Source organism: Sus scrofa, chromosome 17, assembly GCF_054392235.1.
Source record: "Sus scrofa isolate SSC_HxYL_T2T_F1_AM1 chromosome 17, Sscrofa_HxYL_maternal_Yorkshire_Landrace_v2.0, whole genome shotgun sequence".
Classification (NCBI taxonomy): domain Eukaryota; kingdom Metazoa; phylum Chordata; class Mammalia; order Artiodactyla; family Suidae; genus Sus; species Sus scrofa.
Window position 1 is genome coordinate 40,142,927 of NC_139399.1, and position 17,097 is coordinate 40,160,023.

General features: G+C 50.4%; 1 protein-coding gene across 5 annotated transcripts in view; it reads right to left on the minus strand.

Annotated features, from left to right (window-relative positions):
• ITPA (inosine triphosphatase) overlaps positions 1 to 15,116 on the minus strand; it is a 19,351-nt gene extending 4,235 nt beyond the window's left edge. For 2 of the 5 annotated variants that reach the window (XM_085002683.1, XM_021077577.2), the window contains exons 1-8: positions 15,005 to 15,115; positions 12,200 to 12,257; positions 12,045 to 12,109; positions 11,343 to 11,416; positions 8,680 to 8,711; positions 8,000 to 8,115; positions 3,227 to 3,303; positions 1,461 to 1,564 (exon numbers count right to left, since the gene is read on the minus strand). In XM_085002683.1, the coding sequence (XP_084858809.1) occupies positions 1,461 to 1,564; positions 3,227 to 3,303; positions 8,000 to 8,115; positions 8,680 to 8,711; positions 11,343 to 11,416; positions 12,045 to 12,109; positions 12,200 to 12,257; positions 15,005 to 15,070 (592 nt within the window). In that variant the 5' untranslated portion in view covers positions 15,071 to 15,115. Of the gene's footprint in view, positions 1 to 1,126; positions 1,565 to 3,226; positions 3,304 to 7,033; positions 7,231 to 7,999; positions 8,116 to 8,679; positions 8,712 to 11,342; positions 11,417 to 12,044; positions 12,110 to 12,199; positions 12,258 to 15,004 lie in introns of those variants that run through there. The other 3 variants (XR_014831739.1, XR_014831738.1, NM_001444324.1) reach the window with 3 other exon arrangements.
• Positions 15,117 to 17,097: the final 1,981 nt, after the last annotated feature.

Below are 17,097 nucleotides of genomic sequence, written 5' to 3' on the forward strand. Positions count from 1 at the left end.
CCGCCTACCACCCAGGAGACATGGCCACCAGCACTTCCTCAGGAAACCACCCAGCTGGGCTTGCAGGCGAGAGGGGAGCAGAGGCACAAGAGTTCCTGTCCTCACCCCACTCACTGACGCAGCTTAGGGGAGGAAACAACTGTTAAAACCAGGCCCTGGGCCATGCTGCCGGGACCGAGGCATAGTGACAGGAGGGGCTGGAACTGAAGCCTGAGAGTGACGCTCTGGCACGGAGGACCCTCCCAGCACTTGCTGCCATACAGCGGGCTTTTCTGCGGGCCCTTGGGGTTGGGCGCCTCCTCTTCAGCAGAGAACTCCTGCAGGAAAGGCAAGGGAGCCACCCCAGGCCCCTGAGGTCCCTCTCAGGGAATGGCTGCTCCTGGGCAGACCCTTAGGGTCTGGGGCAGGTGAGCTGGGCCTCCAGAAAGGCCTGGAGGCCCCAGGCGGACCCTGATGGGGTCAAGGACTCCATCCCCACTCCCTGCCAGAAAAACCAATTTGCCATTATAACCATAAACCAACATTTTTTTTTTTTTTCTTTTTAGGGCCACACCTGCAGCACATGGGGGTTCCCAGGCTAGGGGACCAATCGGAGCTGTAGCTGCCGGCCTACACCACAGCCACAGCAACGTGGGATCTGAGCCGTGTCTTTGATCTACACCACAGCTCACAGCAACGCCGGATCCTTAACCCACTGAGTGAGGCCAGGGATCGAACCCGTGTCCTCATGGATGATAGTTGGGTTCGTTAAGCGCTGAGCCACAACAGAAACTCCCATAAACCAAGAGTTTAGCTGCTCTAAGTTACACTGGGATATAGTGAAAGCACTCATCCCACACTGCCTGTTCCCTCAAGTCAGCAAACACCAGAGGCCAGCTGGGCCAGGGGGTGGGTGGGGGAGGTGGTGGCATCGATCGGTGGTGGGTGGGCCGCCTGGCTTTGGCATGGCAAAGGTCATGTAACACCCGGCGAGCGAGGGTGCATGAACAGCCTCGCACGGCACTGTCCTCGTCTGGCCACCTGCCCCTCACCCCTGTCCCCGACCTGAGAGGACGGCTGCTCCTGCCAAAGGCGACTCAGGGGACAGACACCTGCCTGGGGCGCATTTCAAAGCAGATACACCCAGTTTATTTTGGAAGCAAGAACCTTCCAGAATTTTTATTTGCTGTATTTAAAAAACATTGGTTCTTCCCGAAACCCTCAATACTGCCCAGGCCAGTTTTGCCACCGAAGGTCCTATCGGGACCCCAGGCCTGGGGGCTACCGAGGACCACTGAACCCCCAAGGGCAAGAGGATGGTGTCCTTTGGCCAATGTTCTCCAAGCAGAGCCAACTGCTCCAGACAGCTGGTAACACCCCCAGGAAGTGGCAACTCTGAAAGAAGTATTTGGACGCGTGCCCGCCAGACAGAGGAGGTTCAGGCTAGCCGTCCCTTGATCCCTGGCCAGAGGGGTCCTCACCAGCCCCAGGAGGAGTCAGGCTGCCAAAGTACTCTTGCAACTCCAGCAGGGCCCGGAAGCGATGGGAGATGGTGTTCTTCTCAGCCTTGGGCATCTCTGCATACCTGAGGGGTGACAGCAGCACTCAGAGAAGAGGAGCCCCAGTTTAGGGAAAGTGTGTACCGCCCACTCCATCCTGGAGCCCAAAGCTCAAAGAGTCCCCAGGAAAGGATAGCAGGGCCACCAGCTCCTAACAGCCAGAGTTAATTTTTTTTTTTTCTTTTCAGGGCTACACCCGCGGCATATGGAGATTCCCACGCTAGGGGTGGAATTGGAGCCATGGTCGCTGCAGCTACGGCCACAGCAACATGGGATCCGAGCTGTGTCTGAGACCTACACCACTGCTCATGACAACGCCAGATCCTTAATCCACTGAACAAGGCCAAGGATTGAACCTGTGTCCTCGTAGTTAGTAGTCAGATTTGTTTCCTCTGAGCCATGACGGGAACTCCCAGCGTTAATTTTTTTAGATTGGATAGTCTGAAATGCTCCTGTAGATAGAAACCCCTATTAATGAGCATGGAAGGATTTCAAACTTATTCTAGTGTGTCCCAAAGTCATTTAAGGGAAGCTGGGAACAGGAGGATGAGCTGCATGTTTGATCAGCTTTGTCATCTGTTGACAGGAAGCAGTGAGGCCTGATAGAGCAAACATAGCAATCTCCTCCGATGCGCTGTGGCGGGCCGGGGCGGGGGAGCTGGCGGGGGGCTGGAGGGGCGAGGCCTTCAGCAGCTGGCCAGTGGCCTGCCATCCATGTCAGGACACCGGTCAAGTGAGAACCTCATACTCCAGTTGTCACTTTCAGATCTATGCTGTCCGAGGTGGTGGCCACCAGCCACTGCGGCCATTTAAATTTAAACCAACTACAATGGAATAAAAATAAATTTATTTGTGGCTTAGCAGAAACGAATCTGACTAGTACCCATGAGGATGCAGGTTCGATCCCTGGTCTCGCTCAGTGCGTTAAGGATCTGGTGTTGCCGTGAGCCGTGGTGTAGGTTGCAGATGCTCTAGTGTAGGCTGGCAGCCATGGCTCCGATTCAACCCCTAGCCTGGGAAGCTCCATATGCTGTGGGTGTGACCCTAAAAAGACAAAAAACAAATAAATAAATAAACTCATTTCCTCAGGGGCCCTCACCACATTTCAAATGCTCCACAGCCACATGTGGCTAGTGGCCACTGGACTGGAACATGTGTTCCAGCGCTGCTTCAGGTTGCTTCATATTGTCCTCAGCCTGTCTGGCTACTGTGAGGACTCAGGCCACACTCCCTAAGGGCCCCTCCAGCTTGGTGAATTCGATTCCATTGATGGCCAGCATTTCCCGTGGAGATAAGCAGGGGTCAGCATGAAGTGAGGACACCCGGCACTGCGGGGTTTAATGTGCCCAAGTGGTAACATTTTCCCAAACTAGACGGGGGTCAGAAAATCATCCTATGAAGCTGACAAGCCCAGGTCAAGGAGGGGAAGGCACTGAGGCCACAGCTGCTCTGCGCTGAGCTGAGGCTGGAGCCCAAGACTTTCGGCTGCACCCAGCTGCCTCCTGGCTAGGAACAAGGCCACCCAGATTCCTTGTGTTCACCCCAGCAGAGCTGCTGCCAGTCGGAACGGCACCTGGGAGCCCACCCCCGCCCACATCCGCATGCCTGCACCCAGGCGGGGTGCCAACCCAGGCCAAGCCATGGCCATTCTGACCCCTCAGTCCCGGGGAGAAACTGGGGCTCCTTACGTTTGCTCGTATCCATCAGGCTGAAAGCAGGGGTCCCAGCCAAAGTCCCGGCTGCCTCGAGGCACCACAATCTGGCCCTGCCAGAGGAAATGGGGGCAGGCATGTCAATGTTTAACATGTAAATGAGCTCAATAAATACTGGCCATAAGAGGCCAATTCCAAAAGGAAAATGTTACAAAGAAAACCAGTCTGACGCGGCTCGGATCCCGCGTTGCTGTGGCCCTGGCGTAGGCCGGTGGCTACAGCTCCGATTGGACCCCTAGCCTGGGAACCTCCATATGCCGCCGGAGCGGCCCAAGAAATAGCAACAACAACAACAACAACAACAAAAAAAAAGACAAAAAGACAAAAAAAAAAAAAAAGAAAACCAGTCTGAGATGTCAGGTTACCTTGAGAGTTAAAAAAACAAAATAAAACAAAACCACTTAAAAAAATAAAAGGGGAGGAGTTCCCTGGTGATACAAAGGGTTAAGAAGCAGGCATGTCCCTGGGGTATGGCTTGGATTTGATCCCTGGTACAGGGAACTTCCATTCGCTGCAGGTGTGGCTAAAAAAGGAAGGAAGGAAGGGAAAAAAAATGATTCAGCATTGTCACGGCTGTGGCTCAGGTTGCTGCTGTGGCATAGGTTCAATCCCTGGCCTGGAAACTTCCAAGTTATTCAGACCAAAAGCAAATAGTGCCTCAGCTCACGGGGATCTGTGTAGCCAAAGCTAGTTACCAAACCACTCAGAACCTCATGCATGCAACACATTTTCTGGCCTCTTTTGGCCACACTCACAGCATGTAGAAGATCCTGGGCCAGGGATCGAACCCACACCTGTAGTTGTGACCTGTACCACAGCCATGGCCATGCTGGCCTTAACCGGCCACACCACACAGGAATTGAACACAGGAATTGCCACAACTGTTTTGGAACGCCACAACACAGCAGGCAGTGCCCTCAGCTGGGATCACAGAAGGCCTAGGCTTGCCTTCACAGAATAGATCGCTTAAGGAGAATAAGTATTATTCCAGTCAAGCAATTAATGATTACCAAATGCAAAGTGCCTTAGAGGAAACAAGCTGGGAGTTGGGCTCAAGAATAACAGGATGGAATGACTTAGACCAGGAGCTCAGGGAAGGCCGCAGTGAGGAGGGGACACTTTCCACATAAAGGGCTGAGGCAAGAACATTCTGGGTGAAGGACACAGCTGGTGCCAAGGTCCCGACTGGTGAAGGATTGGCATGTGCCGTGCTGAGAGGACAATGTGGCTGGGGTGTAGAGAGCACAGGTGAGAACAGAACAAGAAGAAACAAGGTTACCTCAGGTAAAGTGGGGCCTAGCAAGCAACAAAGTGCAGAAAGCAGCCAAAGCTGGGGACACAATAGGGACTGGAGGGGAAGGCAGCCACCAGGCCCTGTCGGCAGCGTGGCTGCTACTCAGTCACAGTGCAGGAAGCTGGGCCTGTGGCTGACTTTTGAGGGGACACTTCTGTGGCAGAGGCAGATCACTGTAACGCATTTTTCTTTTTCTTTTTGCAGCTGCACCTGCAGCAAATGGAAGTTTTGAGGCTAGGGGTCACATCGGAGCTGCAGCTGCTAGCCTATGCCACAGCCACAGCCACACAGGATCCAAGCCACATCTGCAACCTATGCTGCAGCTTGGGGCAATGCTGGATCCTTAACCCACTGAGTGAGTCCAGGTATTGAACCAGCAACCTCACAGAGACAACATTGGGTCCTTAACCCAGTGAGCCACAATGGGAACTTCTCATGTCTTTTTTTTTTTTTTTTTTTTTTAGGGCCACATCCACAGTATATGCAAGTTCCCAGGCTAGGGGTTGACTCAGAGCTACAGATGCCAGTGTACACCACAGCCACAGCAATACGGGATCTGAGCTGTGTCTGTGACCTACACCACAGCTCAAGGCAATGCTGGATCCTTAACCCAGTAAGCCAGGCCAGGGGTCGAATTGTGTCCTCATGGATACTAGTCAGGTTTGTTACCCCTGAGCCATGACGGGAACTCTGGAACTCATTTAAAAACAATTTTTTAAAATAAATAAATAAAAGAAAATAACATAAGGAGTTCCTGTCGTGGCTCAGTGGAAATGAATCTGACTGGTATCCATGGGGACACAGGTTCAATCCCTGGCCTGGCTCAGTGGGTTAAGGATCCAGCATTGTCTTGAGCTGTGGTGTAGTTTGCAGATGAGGCTCGGATCCCACATTGCTGTGGCTGTGGTGTAGGCCGGCAGCTACAGCTCCGATTGGACCCCTAGCCTGGGAACCTCCATATGCCACAGGTGTGGACCTAAAAAGACAAAAAAAAAAAAAAAAAATTTAACCAGGCAATTTGATCCACCAATCCCACTTCTGGATATAGATCCCAAAGAACTGAAAACAGGATCTTGAAGAGATATTTGCATACCTATGTTTACAGCAGCACTAGTCACAAGAGCCAAAATGTAAAAGTCACTCAAGTGTTCATCAATGAACATAGGCAGACCTCGGAGAGATACTGTGGGTTCAGTTCCAGACCACTGCAATAAAGTCATTACTGCATGAATGCAGGTCACATGAATTTTTTGGTTTCCTACTGCATATAAAAGTTATGCTGGAGTCCCCTGGTGGCACAGCAGGCTACAGATCCAGCATTGTCACTTCAGTGGCTTGGGTCGCTGCCACGGCACAGGTTCAATCCCTGGCCCTGGAACTTTCAAATGCCACACACATAGCCAAAAAAAAAAAAAAAAAAGTACATACCTTAATTAAAAAATACTTTATTGCTAAAAAATGCTAACCATCATACGACCACACAGGGTTGCCACAAACTTTCAATTTGTAAAAAATGAAGTATCAGCAAAGCTCAATAAAATGAGGTAGGCCTTTAAATGGATAAAGAAAAAGTGGTACATATACATACAGGGGAATATTATTCAGCATTAAAAAAAGAGATCCCATCACATGCTAAAACATGTCTGAAACTTGAGGACATTATACGAGACAAGCCAGTCACAAAAAGACAAACATTGCAGGATTCCACTATTTTTTTTTTTTTTTTTTTTTTTTTTTTTGTCTTTTTGCCTTTTCTAGGGCCGCTCCTGTGGCATATGGAGGTTCCCAGGCTAGGGGTCTAATTGGAGCTGCAGCCACTGGCCTACGCCAGAGCCACAGTAACACGGGATCCGAGCCGCGTCTGAGACCTACACCACGGCTCACGGCCAACACCGGATCCCTAACCCACTGAGCAAGGCCAGGGACTGAACCCACAACCTCATGGTTCCTTGTGGGATTTGTTAACCACTGCACCACGAAGGGAACTCCTGCAGGATTCCACTCTTATGATGAGTCTGAGGTAGCTGAACTCTTAAAAAATAGAATGGTGGTTGCCAGGTGCTTGGGGTGGTGAAGTGGGTAGGGGATGGAATTGTTATTCAGTGGGCATAGCTTCAATTTTGCAAGATGAGAAAGTTCTAGAGATCTGTTGCACAACAGTGCACACTACTGTACTGTACACTTAAAAATGGTGAAGATGGGAGTTCCCGTTGTGGATCAATAATAACAAACCTGGAGTTCCCGTCGTAGCTCAGTGGTTAAAGAATCCGACTAGGAACCATGAGGTTGCAGGTTCGATCCCTGACCTTGCCGTGAGCCATGGTGTAGGTCGCAGACACGGCTCGGATCCCATGTTGCTGTGGCTCTGGCGTAGGCCAGCGACTGCAGCTCCAATTAGACCCCTAGCCTGGGAACTTCCGTATGCCACGGGAGCGGCCCAAGAAATGGCAGAAAGAAAAAAAAAAGGAAAAAAAAAAGTAATAACAAACCTGACTACTATCCATGAGGACGAGGATTCAATCCCTGGCCTTGCTCAGTGGGTTACGGATCCGGCATTGCTGAGAGCTGTGGTGTAGATCGCAGATGCAGCTCGGATCCCGAGTTGCTGTGGCTGTGGCGTAGGCCAGCGGCTACAGCTCTGATTTGACCCCTAGCCTGAGAATTTCCATGTGCCACTGGTGCGGCCCTAAAAAAAAAGACAAAAAAGTAAAATTAAATTAAAAAATGGTGAGGACAATCATTTCTGTTACCTGTTTTTTTTACCATAAAAGTTAAAAGTCTCATCATGCAGAGTAAAGGAAAGCATCTGTGGTGAGCCCCCAGTGGAGCCCCAGGCATAGGCTGTGTGGGCCACGGTGGGAGTCTGGATTTAAGGACAAGGCAGAGAAGTGATGTGCCTGAAGGAACCCTCCGGCCAGAGGGAGGAGATGGACGGGCTTGTAGGGGCAGCAGGCCAGCCCAGAGGGTGGTCTGGACCTTGTGAGAAGCAGCTGAATCTAAAGGTCCGAGAGGTAAGCATGGAGGCGTTGAAGGGCAGCTGTCAAAGGAATGAGTTGGGGGAAGAGTCGATATGAACAGGCAGAGTTGGAAAGGCTGTGAGATAGTCAAGGGAAGCTGCTGCGGTGGGATAAGGAGATTCAAGGGTAGAGAAGTCTGGCTGTAGATGCAGCTCTGGGAGTTGTCACCTTCAGTCTCAGAGGACATACAGTGCAGAGCTCTGGGTGTCCCAGGCCTCAACAGCTGTGAGCCACTGTGGGTTCCCAAAACACCAGACTCGGGTAAAGTAAGTTTCCAGATTAACAGCACTTTTAGCTGTGGTACCCAGGGCCGTGCCTAAGCAGAGCTGTGGGTAACGCATTCCGGCCCGAGGCGCGCTCCCCTCCCAGGTCCAGCAGCCTAATCGCGAATCCCGGCGCCCCCTGGTGGCAGGCAAGGGAATGGGCGTGAGTACGCACCGAGGTCCGGCCTTTGAAGAGGCGCACAGGCTCGTTGGGGTCCCCAGTGCTGAGCGCAAATGTGCAGAGTGCATAGGCCGACTTGTCCTGGAACCCTGCCAGGAGCTGGTGAAGACCTGCGGGCAGGTGCGATGAAAGTTCAGCCCATTCTACACCGCCCAGCCCCAGCCCCTCCTCCCCATCCTTGGGGCCTGGTTAATGGAGCAGAATTATACATATAACCAGATAGGCAGAGAGGGGATAACGCAGCAAGTTGAGTGATGGGAACATGGGGCTCCTTATTCTATTATTGTGGGTTTCAGGTATGTGCTGCTGGAACCAGGAGGAGCAGCAAGGAGTCTCCTAACCCCCCCAACTCCCAGCTGAGGCAAGGATAAGTAGTTAGTAGGGCCAGTCCCTCCCAGAGCCAAAACCATCACGGACCCCCCCTTGTCCTTCAAACTCAGAGCTCTCACCACCCAACCCCCCTCCATTCCTCCCAGGTCTCAGTGCTCCTCGGAGCCAGGTGTACAGGGAGAGTATGAGCTGCAGATTATAGACGGGGAAGCTAAGGTGAATGGGGGTTCCGTATAGGGGATGGAATGTGAGATTCATGATTACTAGCTGGAGTTCCTCCCTTAGAACCCCCAGATCCTTAATTCCAAAGAGATCTAAAGAAAAAAAAAATGGGGGGATAATACCTTCAGGCTTTAACTTCTCCAGAAACCACTTTCTGCAAGAGAAATAAGGGTGAGTCAGACGCCACAAGCAGATGGATCTTCCTACCTCCTTCTTTCTGGGCTGCGTTCCCCAGGGATTAGAGCCCTGGGAGAGCCAGGGAGAAAAGATCAAGAATGTCTCAACTCAGGAGATCCCTGTGTGGCTCAGTGTAAATGAACCCAACCAGTATCCATGAGGATACGGGTTTAACCCTTGGCTCTGTTCAGTGGGTTAAGGCTCTGGCATTGCTGTGAGCTGTGACTTGGATCCTGCGTTGCTATGTTGTCTGGGGTATAGGCCAGCAGCTGTAGATCTGATTTGACCCCTAGCCCAGGAGCTTCCATATGCCACAGATGTGACCCTAAAAAAAAGAATGTCTCGGAGTTCCCATCGTGGCGCAGTGGTTAACAAATCTGACTAGGAACCTTGAGGTTGCAGGTTCGATCCCTGCCCTTGCTCAGTGGGTTAACGATCTGGTGTTGCCGTGAGCTGTGGTGTAGGTCGCAGACGCGGCTCAGATCCTGCATTGCTGTGGCTCTGGCGTAGGCTGGCAGCTATAGCTCCGATTCGACCCCTAGCCTGGGAACCTCCATATGCCACGGGAGCGGCCCAAGAAATGGCAAAAAGACACACACACACATACACACACACACACACACACACACACACACAAAAGAATGTCTCAACTCAAAATGAAGAGAAATAATCCAATAGAAAAAGAAAAATGAGTGGATAAAGAAAATGTGGTACATAAACACAATGGAATATTACTCAGCCATTAAAAGGAACAAAATAATGGCATTTACAGCACCATGGATGGACCTAGAAATTATGCCAAGTGAAGTCAGTCAGACAATGAGACACCAGCATCAAATGCTATCACTTACATGTGGAATCTGAAAAGAAAAGGACACAATGAACTTCTTTGCAGAACAGATACTGACTCACAGACTGAAAAACTTATGGTTTCCAAAGGAGACAGTTTGGGGGGTGGGGGGATGTGCTGGGGTTGTGGGATGATCAAATGTAATAAATTCACTGAGTAATAAAAAAAAGAAAAAGGAAAATGGAGACAAACAGGCAATGCACAGAAGAACTGATAAACCAGTGAAGGCCTCAACCTCACTGGCAATTAGGGAAATGCAAATTAAAATTGCATGTGATAACATTTCCCACGCTCCCCGCTGCAAAATGTTAAAAAGTCATGGAGTTCCCATTGTGTTGCAGTGGTTAATGAATCTGACTAGAAACCATGAGGTTGTGGGTTCAGTCCCTGGCCTTGCTCAGTGGGTTAAGGATCTGGCGTTGCTGTGAGCTGTGGTGTGGGTCGCAGATGCAGCTCAGATCCTGAGTTGCTGTGGCTCTGGTATTGGCTGGTAGCTACAGCTCTGATTAGATCCCTAGCCTGGGAACCACCATATACCCCAGATGCGGCCTTAGAAAAAGACAAAAAGATTTAAAAAATTAAAAAAATAAAAATAAAGTCATAACAATGCTGGTAAGAATATGGAGCAATGCATATTAAAGTGTATAGGGGTGCTATTGCCTTGGCAAACTAATTGGCAACCCAAAAGTTAAAGATATAGTTAACCCTTGAACAACATAAGTTTGAAATGCATAGGTTCACTTATATTGGGTACTTTTCAACAGTAAGTACAACAGGGGTTCCCACAGTGGTTCAGCAAGTTAAGGATCCAGTGTTGCCTCTGGATAGTGACATGGGGTTCAAACTCGGGCCTGGCTCAGTGGGTTAAGGATCTGACATTGCCACAGCTGGGGTGTAGGTTGCAGCTGCAGTGTAGCTTATAGTTGCAGCTTGGAGTTGATCCCTTGCCACAGGTGCAACCAAATAAAAAAAAAAAAAAAAAAAAAAAACCAACCCCAAGTAAGTACTATAGTAATACATGGTCGAAACCTCGGCCATTGTAGGCCAACTATAACTTATACCTGGGTTAACCCAGGTATTGTTCAGAGTGTTGTTCAGTACATACACAAGACCCAGCAATGGAGTTCCCGTCGTGGCACAGTGGTTAATGAATCTGACTAGGAACCGTGATGTTGCAGGTTCGATCCCTGGCCTTGCTCAGTGGGTTAAGGATCTGGTGTTGCCGTGAGCTGTGGTGTAGGTCGCAGACGCGGCTCAGATCTCGCGTTGCTGCGGCTCTGGTGTAGGCTGGTGGCTACAGCTCCAATTCAACCCCTTGCCTGGGAACCTCCATGTGCCGCAGGAGCAGCCCTAGAAAAGGCAAAAAGACAAAAAAAGAAAAAAGACCCAGCAAATCAGAGTATTTGTACCTAGAGATACACAAGGACCTTCTAAGGGAGTCCAGGGTACTGGAGAACTTTAAGGAAATCCATTTGCAGGTCTTAACTTCTTTATTTCCTCTTTCCTGAAACCGACCTGCCTATGAAAGTACCTCTCCAATGGGCGAGTTCCCCTTACTCATCTCCACTTACACAATCACATTCTCACACTTTACAAAAGAAAGGCATGCCTCTCCCCATCCCTAATCCTTCAAGACAATCTGAAATATTAGTGTTGATGCCAAAACAGTGAATGACCCACAATATCCAGCAACAAATGATGTCAAAGTTCAGGTGGTTCTGTGGCCAGAGCCCTGCAAAGGGGTGAGGGAAGACTCACATGTAGGGACCAGGGAGGCCTCCAAAGGCGTTGAAGCACAGACAAGTGTCCTCCACCAGTACAGGGCCCTGCACCTGCAGCACAAGGACACACAACCCTGAGACCTGCACCCAGCAGCAGGCCCCACCTCCGCCCTGAATTCCCAGGCCACCCAGGCCGGGGCCAGGCCCACAGCTAACTGGGATGCAAGACAGCAACAGCAGATAGAGGTCCATCTGCTCTGAAGAACAGCCCGTGGCTAATGTCCTAGCTTCATTTTAAAAGATAGGGACACCAAAGCTTTGGCAGGTTGTAAAGCTTGCTCTAGGTACAGCGACAGGAGGGCTGGGATTCATACTCAGCCTGACTTTTTACAAAGTTCTCTCCTCAATTCCACAGAGAAGTGCGAGTGCAGAGTGGATGTGTGTAGGAGAATGTTGTGGCCAGAATGTATGTACCTGAACTTTGCTAAGAGAGGATTATGCGTGTGTGTATGTGGTCATCTGGGGGGAAACTCTACAGTCAAGGTTGACAAAGGAAGGCGGTATCCCCAGGGCCAACGTTAATGGACTCCAGCCTAACGAGGCCTCGGCAGGTCCTTCATCATTCAAGTCATGACGACAAACTGTGCCCACCATATTGTCTGCCCGTCCCCAGCAGGCACAGAGCCCAGAAGCCACCAGGACAAGAGGCGCGAGTACAGGACATGTGTGGAGCAAGCACCTGGCGAGCTGCCTCCTTACACTTCTGAATGGAAATCTCATCAGGCTCTCCTTGGTACTCTGGCACTTTTCAGGGAAAGAGACAGACACAGTCAGGTCACTGGGAGACAAAGACATTGAATCATCTTTAAAAAATACAACTGAACAGAGACGTACGGTCAATTTTCTGTGCCACCAGAGTGCATGGAAACTTATCTCCTAGAATCTGAATGACCTGTTCCAAAATGAAAGAACACTCATCACCATTTGTTTAATGATTCCCCATTACTACACAAGCTGCCACCCACCTTTCTCAAGAGCTAACTCTCCTATCAGTCCCCTCAAACTCACCAAGTCAAGCCCAGGAGCCTCACCCCAGCCTTCAGGGTCTCCCCCAGGAGGTCCACTCCTTCATCTCACTCTCTGATCCCTCCTTCCTAACTTAAGGTCTCTGTTCACACTAACCACCCATCCAGAACACCCTCTTCCCTCCCCAGTGCTCCCAGAATCCCACCTCTCCTCCTAGTCCAGGAATTTTCTGAGGGGTTACTCAGAATTCAGGATGTCTGTGAACTTGGATGGAAAAATATATATACCTCTTTATTTTCACTAAAATAAATCTAGCATCTAGCATCTCTTTGAATTGTGAATACATTAGCAGTTCCAGTGACATTTCAACCTACTAAAATCACAGAGATTGTCATATCCCATTATGTTGTAGCAGGAATCTTGAAATATCATGTACAACCTTCACTATTTTTAAATGATGGTAATTATACACACTGATAAGTTGAATCCTTTGATATATTAATAAAGCATATGTAACCAGATCACAAATATTTATATTTTGAAAACTGTAATTCAATAGAATTGATTTCCTTTGTAATCCTACGTACTCTACTTTGTACATTTAAAAATATTTTCCAGAGTTCCTGTCATGGCTCAGTGGGTAACAAATCCAACTAGGAACCATGAGGTTGCGGGTTTAATCCCTGGCCCTGCTCAGTGGGTTAAGGATCTGGTGTTGCCATGAGCTGTGGTGTAGGTCACAGACATGGCTCGGATCCCAAGTTGCTATGGCTATGGTGTAGGCCGGCAGCAACAGCTCCAATTAGACCCCTAGCCTGGGAACCTCCATATGCCACAAGTGCGGCCCTAGAAAAGACAAAAAAAATAAAAATAAAAATATTTTCCTGAGAGTCCATAGGCTTCATCATACTGCCAGTGGGGTTCTGTGAGATGCAGTTAAAATTCCCTATTTTAGGCCAACTTAAAGTCCATCTTCTTCTCCAATGAGCCTTCTCTGGCCACTCCTGCATGTTCTTCTTTTTTCTTTTTGCCACACCTACCACATGAGAAAATTCCAGAGCCAGGGATCAAGCCTGCACCACAACAGTGACCTGAGCCACAGCAGTGACACCAGATCCTTAATCCACTGAGCCACATGGGAACCTCTACAGCCTCTTCTATAAATGCAGGAGGGCCATATTCTCAACCAGAGGTAGAAGTGGGCTTGGGAGTTGGCACCCACCACCTTGCATGGGGCTCTGTTCAGGGTGGCACTGCCTGTCTGCTTGACTGGTCTGGCCTCAGGATGGCAAACCTTTTATCAGCACAGGGTTCTGGCTTCTGAGAAGGCCACCTTATAATGACAAAGAAGTGCCATCAGTCTCTATGCTGTGGAAAAATTAAGGGTCTCCTAATGATTGTGCTCCGCTGGTCTGCCTCAGACATACCCAGTGGGTGTCATCTTGATTCCGCACACATGACCCACCTCCTTGGCCATGGCTGTCTGAACAGGGTCAAACACTTGACCCAATTAAGGCCAATCAGAGCTGATGTCTGGGAGTTCCCGTCGTGGCTCAGTAGTTAACGAATCCGACTAGGAACCATGAGGTTGCGGGTTCGATCCCTGGCCTTGCTCAGTGGGTTAAGGATTCAGCATTGTGGTGAGCTGTGGTGTAGGTTGCAGACGTGGCTCAGATCCTGCGTTGCTGTGGCTCTGGTGTAGGCCAGCAGCTGCAGCTGCGATTAGACCCCTAGCCTGGGAACCTCCATATGCCGTGGGTGTGGCCCTAAAAAATAAAGAGCTGATGTCTGGCAGAAGCCTCACTGCCTCCTTCACCAGGAGGGAAAAATGCAGAAAGATCTCAAGTGGAAAAAGGATGGGCATCCAGAGAGAACTGGGACAAATAAGCCCCTCCAGAGGGACTCCTAAGATTCCTCAAGTCCTGTGGACGGCATACCTCTGAATTCCCACGTTGTCACCTGATGGTTTACATGAGCTCCCTGTGTCTACTATTTGCAGCCAAAACTGTTCCATCAACCCCCAGAATCCTCACTGCTAGCCACAAAGTCTAGCCTTGTAGACAGGAACTTTGGATCTATTGCGTCCTTCACTCCTCCTCTCCATTGCGCTGTGAAGCGGAACTCCCGCATCGTTCCCATTTCACAGATGAATAAACAGGCTGGGAGAGGCTAAGGACCACATTTTTGGACCGTGGAGAAGGGTGGATGGCTCCGTTTGGATGTCTGACCCCACGGCATGTCCAGCCCCTGCCAAGTCCAGGCCAGCAGCGGGGTCTGGATCAGCTGCAGAGGGGTATCGGGGTTCCGGTTTGGGAATCTAACTTAAGAGGTGGCTTTTGGAATAGGACCCCACCTGGCTCCTGAAGCCAGGTGATCTCCTGAAGCCCCTGAGATCACAAGCCCGGATTCTAGCAAGGCCAATCCCGGGTCGTCCCTACCCAGCACACGTGACGGTCCCACTACGCGCGGCCCATCCCCTTCCAGGTCCAACCCAACCCATTCCTCCCGGTCCAACCTATCCCTCCGAGTCCGACTCTCTCTGTTCCCCCTCCGCTCCTCCACTCGCACGCTTCGCTCCGCCTGGAAGCTCCTTCTCCGCCCTCTCCCCAGCCAGCCGTGCCACACGCAACCCCCCAGCCTCCTCCTTGTAGGCTTCCCACACCCTCCCAGCACCTCCTCTAGTTTCTTTGCGTTCCCCGTGACAAACACGATCTTCTTCCCGACCAAAGAGTTCGCCATGGTGAGCCGCAGCTCCCTCGCGGACTCACCGGAAGCTCCTCTGCCCCGAGTAGCAGGCACTTCCGGCTGGTGGCGGAAGGCGGTGGCCCGGTTTCCGGCCTGGGGTCCCGGGAAAGCACCGTGGGGATTACTTTCTGTCTCAGGGGTGGCTGCGGCGGCAGTCTGGGAACGTCCGGGTCGGGAAAGCAGTGCTGGGAGCGCAGAGCTCTTGCTCAGACCCCGGGTAGCATAGCGCCGTTTTCCGGATAAGCAACCTGGGGCGTGGTCCCCTTGCATCGGAATTGCTGGGGTCTTCCCGACGCTGAAGGTTGAGTATGCCGAGACCAGACCCTCCCGTCCGCCAAGGGACGCTCTCCTCAAGGCGAGAAGAGACTGTTCCAGCCACCTGCCCCATCCCTGCTTTCGCCCCTCTCTGGGAGAAACAAATTACCTCCTCGTGCGTACCCCGAGGCCGGTGATGAACTGCAAGCCTGGGCTCTGGATGATTCCCCTTCACCGTGGACACTTCCAAAGCTGTCTCTGAGAACTGTTTCCTTCTAGACAAAGGCTCCCAAACACGGATCTTTATCCTGACTTCACCTTCAGCCCCGCTCCCTTAGCTCCTTCTTGCTTGCCATCTCTGATCTACTTGATTGTGATTTTAAACTTGGCATAGCCTAAAGCTAGCCCGGTCTCTTCACCCATCTTCCAGACTTGGGACTTGAGTATTTCATCTCCCTTATTATCTCATGCCTCCAGCCCTCAAGTCATCGTTCCTTCTCCGTAGCCACCTTCTCAGCCAGATCTTCTCATCCCTAACAAAGCAAAGAGTAGAGAGTGCCCCCCTAGACCCTCTGTGTCATAGGCCTTGACCCACTGCTAACACCCTCATTGGGCAATTCAGCCGTCTCTTTCCTTCATGGACTTCAGCAGTCAAGGATTAACATTAAGGGCAGATTCAGGGCCAGCTCTACTGCTGAGGCAACTCCTGTCAGGAGTATCATGGGAAGTCAGGGATAAATTATTTTGGTGAATGTTACAGACCTCTGATAATCTCGATGAATTTTTTTTTTAGACCCCAGAATTTGTCCTCTGCTAATATCCAAAAAAAGAAAAAAAAATTCCTTTGTTTGATGACTTTACAATAGTGTGTAAGTATTGCAAAGGTCAAAAGGCATTACTGTGTCCTAAGGCAGGTCCTGAAGTTTCCCATTCTACCACGTGATCCCTTTCGACTATGTGATTTGGGAGGTTCCTTGGAGTAGTGGTTAGATCAAGGAGTGGTTGCCCTCCCTCTGTATCATGTGTCTTCCTTCTTCCTGAAGTCATAGTTAATCCTCAGGAAGGTGGAGGGGCAGAGGAGGTTCCCCTCAGCAAAGCTGACCTCCAGACTGTTGAAAGCTTCGGCTACAGCCTTGGGCTAGGAGGAGCTTGCCGGGAACAGAGTATAGCACCTCCATGTATACGGAGTACCACAGACAAGTACCATATATTATGGTCAACACAATGACCCTGGGAACACTGGAGGCTAGGAGAACCATCTGGCTTGGGGAGGCAGATCCATCGCTCAGCAAGCTGTGGGAGACCACAAAGAGTAATTAAGCAGAGAGTATTGCGAATGGGTATTCACTTTAGATAGACTTCACTGTAAATCTGAAGGTCTTGGAGCCCAAGAGCTTGTTGGGTGAGGGAGGACATAGATGAAAACTCAGAATTCTTTTTTTTTTTTTTTTTTTTTTGTCTTTTTGCTATTTCTTTGGGCCGATCCCGCGGCATATGGAGGTTCCCAGGCTAGGGGTCGAATTGGAGCTGTAGCCACTGGCCTACGCCAGAGCCACAGCAATGTGGGATCCGAGCCTCATCTGCAAACTACACCACAGCTCACGGCAACGCCGGATCTTTAACCTACTGAGCGAGGCCAGGGATCGAACCCGCAACCTCATGGTTCCTAGTCGGATTCGTTAACCACTGCACCACGACGGGAACTTCTAGTCAGGATTCTTGTTGCAAGTGACAAATAATCTTAGGCAACAACAAAACAACGTATT